Raw genomic sequence first — 6000 nt, forward strand, 5'->3', positions numbered from 1 at the left:
TCTTCACATGCCGATCCCATAGAACTTTTATTACGTCCGGTGTAAGGACGTAGAGGAACGTCCGGTTGGAGGCAAAATCCCACCAAAAAACTCGGTATTTGTTTGGTACAATTAGGTATTATTTGATATTAACGAGGAATACCGCTCTTTGAAGACTCATACCAAGCTATACCGAGCTGTACCGAGAAATACCGAGTTGTACCGATTTTTTCTAGGAAAAACTCGGTACAACTTTTGTATAACTCGGTATTTCTCGGTTTAGCACAGTATAACTCGGTATTGGGTCTTCAAATGATGGTATTCCTCGTTATTGTTTGATATTGCTCGGTACAACTCGTTTTTTGGCGAAATTTGGCCTCAGATCGGACGTTCCTCTGCGTCCGATCGGAGGACGTAATAATTGTTCAGGGGACGCTCTAGCATTAACACAATTTCTTAAAGGATTCATATTATTATTGTTCGACAAGTTTTACGCTGGCTGTCGACTACCTAATGCAACCCTCCACTTTTCTCATCCAAGACTTGGGACCTGACAACGACAGTATTTTTCCAAATTTTAAATAGAAGAAATAAAATATAAATAAGCCAAATGCTGGATAACTCATTTATTTATTATTAAAGAAAACAAAATAGAATGCCAAATTCAAAACTTTTCTAATTTTATTTAAAAAAAAAAGAATTCACAGTTAATTGGCTGAATTTTAAAAGCACATACTCATTTAGTCGGTAACAAGCTAATTTATAGTCAATTTTTTGCAGTGGAAACATGGCAAGTTTGTCAAACTCCAAGAGCAATGCAGATGAGCAAAAAGTTCCTGCATTAATGGACTAAAATTCAAAGATTGACTAAATAACAAAGCCCAACAATACATCAGCCTTTTACAACAAAAAACAGGAGAAAAAAGAAGATAGAGACAAAAGAGGCTCGTTGGAAAAATTATTCTGCGCGGATGCCGATCGTCTTTGGAGACAAGTCAAAATGCGGCACATCACCCTGTGCTCGGTACCGCGGCTCGGCACCACTGACATGGCGTATTCTGGTGTCTGCGGATGATCAGTCTCCGCACATAATAATTTCTCCAAGTTTTAGAAGAGGAAATTTCTCCAATTATTACAAAAAAATTATGTTTTTTATTTCTAACAAAGCTAGAGCAGTTTTTATGAGGGATTTCAACCCTAAACAAGAAAATATACTTACTGAGCATATTGGCAAAATTTAGATAGCCAATTTGATCATATTTGTTTATGTGACACAACAAGCAACCCAAATCTCTACTGCAACCAGTCATCACTAACTAAACGATGTAGATTTCCTGATGACCGTTTTCGTCCCAATAGAACCTTTCAAAACCTCAGCATATTTTCTCAGCTCAATCTTCTCAGCCATATCATTTTCTTCATTACTAGCACTTCTACTGTGAGCTGAACGTAATGGGGGCACCACCTCTTCAGAGCCTGTTCTCTTATGACTATAAGATGAATCTCTCTCACTGCTATAAGCTTCTCCTTCCCCTTCTACAACCTCTAAACTTGTCCTTCTTGGCCTTTGTAAATCCACTGAGGATCTCAATTCAATTGCTGGTGTCTGATCTGCCAAGCTGATTTCTTCAACTGTGGTGGAAGAAAAGCTATCATTTGAATCTCTTCCAAATATATCTTCAACAGAACTGTTGGAGAAGGAAACTCTGTGATCTGAATTACAAGTGGTAGGAGTTTTGTCAACTGAGAAGACTCTATTACAGTGATGATGGTCCTTTCCAAGTATGAGCTTCTTAAGCTTGCTAAAGAACTTTATTTTGTTTGAGCTGTGCTTCAGAGTGGAGGAAATTTCCATAAAAGCGATATCTGATTCTCCAGTGGACACATTTGAAGAAGATGAGTGGTCGTCGAGGACTATCGGATTCATGGCATTCGCATCGGCATGAGAGTTGGAATATTCTAGAATGAGTTGCTTGGCTTTCTCCTCAGATCTGGGGCTCAAGCACTTGCTTAGATCCCTTGCAACTGTTTTCCCTTGTGGAGGCTGGTAATTCCTTAGCTCATACCTTAGGCAAGCATTGACCCATCTAAGGTAAACCAACTCTTCTACATCTGAGCTGTGATTGAGCCGAAGCTTCTCAATCTCCATTAACAGCTTGTCATTGGATTGTTTTAGGTTCTGGACTTCCTCCAACTCTTCTGCCTGCAAGTCAGGTAGGAGATCTAGTGATCTTATCCCAAGATGAAGAAAGATCTCATGGGAAGTTATAGGTTTGAAATAAAAAAAATTAAGAGAAACATGTTGAGTGGATGGAAATTTACAAGTTGTTTTCCTAGAAAACTACAGATAAGCCACAAAAAGATAGCATGTCAAATTCATCTCGTTGAATCACTCATTTTTAATATAAACATGCAAATTTTGGAGAATGTTTGATCACCAAATGGCCTCCAGAAATTTTTAATTATACTTATGAGCGTTTAATTTAAACTCACATAAACTTTGATCTATCCATTTGATGGGTTTATCTCATCGTATCATACTATCTCGAATATAAGATTATTGAAATAAATTCAAATCATTTTAAAGTTAACTCGCACTTTATGGCCCAAAATACTTGTATGTTTTGAGATGTAAAAGTATGTTAGAACTCATACTTGATCAGATGACTTTTTTTGTGATGTATTACTTGCTTCATACATTTGAACATCAAATCTATTAACCCAAAAATATTTTGGGCCTTAAAATTTTTGGGTTATGAAATTATATAGAGTGACTACTCTTTGAATGCCAATATGAACCTCCTCTCGAGTTATGAACCAATTGGGGGCTTAAAAGCTTTGGAATATGAAATTAGAATAAAAGAAAATTCCAAGGAGCGAATACCATTTGAATGTCAACAAAGACCTCTCAAGTCATGAACCAAGAGGTTTCTTTTTTATCATAATCTAACTTTTTAGTAGAGTCAAAATGATATTTAGAACAAAAATTAATAAAATAATCATATTAAAACCCTCCAAAATAACTTAAAATTGTGTATAAATACTCTATTAGATTCCAAAAGTGTCAAAATCACATCCAAAATGTCAAAAAATAGTTTAGAAGACCCTAACATGTCTATAAAGGCTTGTCAAAACCTTAAAAGTTGGTTGGGGCCATCGGCGAGCGACCAATACCACATACAACTGGGCATGCACATGTATTTCATTTTCATTTTTTTTTAGCTCCAAATTCCTTTTTTAAGCCTTCTTTTAGAAGGAATAATCCTTGATCCTCGAATCCCTCCACAAAAGTTTATAAATATTCAAATACTCTTATGAGGTTCAAAAGAGAGCACATTTTTTTTATTAGACTTCAATTTTCTAAAGAAAAGGCAGAAATCTATCTTACATGAAGTATAACTTTAAGTGGTGAGAGTGGTTCATCATTTTTAATTCAAGACTTATCTTAAAAGGAGGTCGATCGTCTTGGTTGCACGAGTTTAAATGAGGTAGTGAGATTTTTTGTCTCATTTTGAGGCTTTAATTTTAATCTAAGAAGAAATAGATTGTTCCCACATTCAAAATCCATCAAAAGGAAGATGAATGTTGATGTGGTACTGCGTCATCAGCAGAGTAGTGTGTAGATGATGGTGAAAGGTTTCTCTATGAAAGTCAATAGTTCAACCAATAACTTAATTTTTTAATGATTTTTATCAAAATTTTGATGATTTTTCCCACAATTTCTAGTCATTATGGTAGAATTTTTTTCATTGCCTCTTCCACACATGTATGATTCTCCGAAAACTTTTCAGCATCAAATGTTGTCGACTTGATACTACTAAAAAAATCATTTTGAAATTTTTTATAACAAAATCAACATTTCTAAATACAATGAACTTTTGCAATTAAACTAGTTGCCAACAAATTCAATACTTTTTTAGCACATTGCCTATATCATTAGCTCCTTGCATGAATTCTTTTTCATGCCAAAATATTCCATTTTATACATGAAGAAATTACAAAATAATGACTTCTCAAATTTGTCCCTTAATATATTATAGACTTAGAGATTTTTTTCTTGTGTAACTTGCATGCTCATCAAAATTTGATTTTTGATGTCTTGTAATTCGATTTTTCTTGAGAAAAAATATATTTCTCATGAATTTAGTTTATGGATTCAACCTGATATTCCTTTCTAAGGCATACAATCATCAAGAGATGCATCAACAACAACACTAAAATTATTCCTTTAGTCTGGAGGTGGGAAGGTGGAAGCATAACATTTATGCAAGGAATTGATTGATAGACCCTTCATGCCTATCTAGCATTAGGTGACTGTTAGGCCGGCCAAGGGGCCGGCTCTGCGGGTCTATAGGAGGCGGAAACAGTTCGCCTCCCTCTACTAATCCCGCCCATTGGGTGGGCTCCACTGCTCAAAACAAATTTAAATTCAAAAGGAGGGGGTGGCAAGGGCTGTTTGGTCCTTTTATGTATTTTAATTAATTGTATGCTTTAAGTATGGGAGGGAGATTAGGGTGAGGGGGGACTTTTGGATTATTCAGAAATTCTCTTATTGTCATTTGGGTGCTAGGGCTCTAGATCTGATTTCTAGAGATTGGGAGAGTGTGATCCTCCTCTCGAATAGAGGATCTTTGTATCTTTGCTATTTTTCTTTCATCTACTAGTAAAATACAAGCTATTTGGGTGATTTTTCTCCGCTATTCTCTTAGAATTTTCTCTGTTTTTCCACTGTTCTTGCTGATTTTCTGCTGCAAACAGCGGATTTCATTGAGATTTGCTTCAGATTTGGCTAGGAAATACTTGAAATCAAGTATTTCCTATCAGTGCCTTGTAGGTTTTTAAATTGACATGCCCCCCAATATCTTGAAATAACTGGAGACTCTATATGCCACTTGCTCCATTGGGGTTCATATATTATATAGCTCTCTTGGGATTTTTCTAACAATGACCTTTCCCAATATCAGGTGTCATTCAGAGCTTCCCAATAGAGGAGCTCTTGATGGTCTTTCAAATAAATAGAGACCAGACTACGTAGGGTCTATATATTATGGAGCCTTCATCGGGACCTTTTAATACAAAATTTGGCCAAAGTTAGATATCCTATAAGGCTTTTGAATAGATGTGCCCATAATAATTTATTTAATAATGAAGCCCTTCCGTGGATCATATCTAGAGATGAGATTAAATTTAGATAAACAGCAACTTTATCTAAGACTTGCTCTTTTTTTATTCATATATTATGAAACCCTCCTAAGGATTTTCTTGTGAGGACCTTGTATAGCACTAGATGCACTCTATGGATTCCAATCAAGATTCTTCGGGGTCATTTAGATAAGTGGAGATCCTACCACCTAGGGTTCATATTTTATGGAGCTGACTTACGCACATTTTAGTGAGAACGTTGTCCAAGGCTATATATCCTCTAGGGCTTTCAAATCTACATGTCGTTTAAGATTTTTTTTTTTTTTAAATTATAGAGCCCTTCTGTAGACTATGTATAGAGAAGAATTCTCTTAGAAGATTCTTATGGCCTTCCTCCTATATGCATGAAGCTTTGGAGAGAAACTAGTTTGATCAAGATCACCTTCAATTAAAGCTGCTCCTTCGACGTTATCATTCCACCATGATTGAAGTTTATAAAAAAATTTGAGCTAACTTTATTGTGCATAGTTGCTAATATTATAAATAATTGCCTTGCTAGTTTTAATATAAGTAGGGTTGCCATGATACGTAAATGTATGTTAGAGGAGTAGCTTAGCTACAACTTTACACGAAAAATTAAAGTTAATGCCCTTTCAAAACTTTTATCAGGGTTGCTCTTAGTACAGACTTGGTTCCCTTATACATAGGGGTGTCAATATTTGACACGACACGACAACCCGACCCGGACCCGACCCGGAAAAACCGGGTTGGACCCGACCCGTTTATCAAACGGGTCGGGTCCGGGTTCGCAGATTCAACCCGTTTGATAAAACGGGTCGGGTCGGGTTGACCCGGCGGGTTGCCGGGTCAACCCGAAAA

The 6000-nt window shown here is 36.2% G+C and overlaps 1 protein-coding gene across 1 annotated transcript in view; it reads right to left on the bottom strand.

Annotated features, from left to right (window-relative positions):
- Positions 1 to 812: 812 nt before the first annotated feature.
- Positions 813 to 6000, bottom strand: part of LOC110111298 (protein CHUP1, chloroplastic) — a gene marked incomplete at its 5' end in the record, with an annotated part of 8234 nt that continues 3046 nt past the window's right edge. The window contains one exon of the mRNA XM_020843094.2: positions 813 to 2182. Within this exon, the coding sequence (XP_020698753.1) occupies positions 1292 to 2182 (891 nt within the window). The remainder of the gene's footprint in view (positions 2183 to 6000) is intronic.

This window comes from Dendrobium catenatum, unplaced genomic scaffold, assembly GCF_001605985.2.
Source record: "Dendrobium catenatum unplaced genomic scaffold, ASM160598v2 fragScaff_scaffold_665, whole genome shotgun sequence".
Lineage (NCBI taxonomy): Eukaryota > Viridiplantae > Streptophyta > Magnoliopsida > Asparagales > Orchidaceae > Dendrobium > Dendrobium catenatum.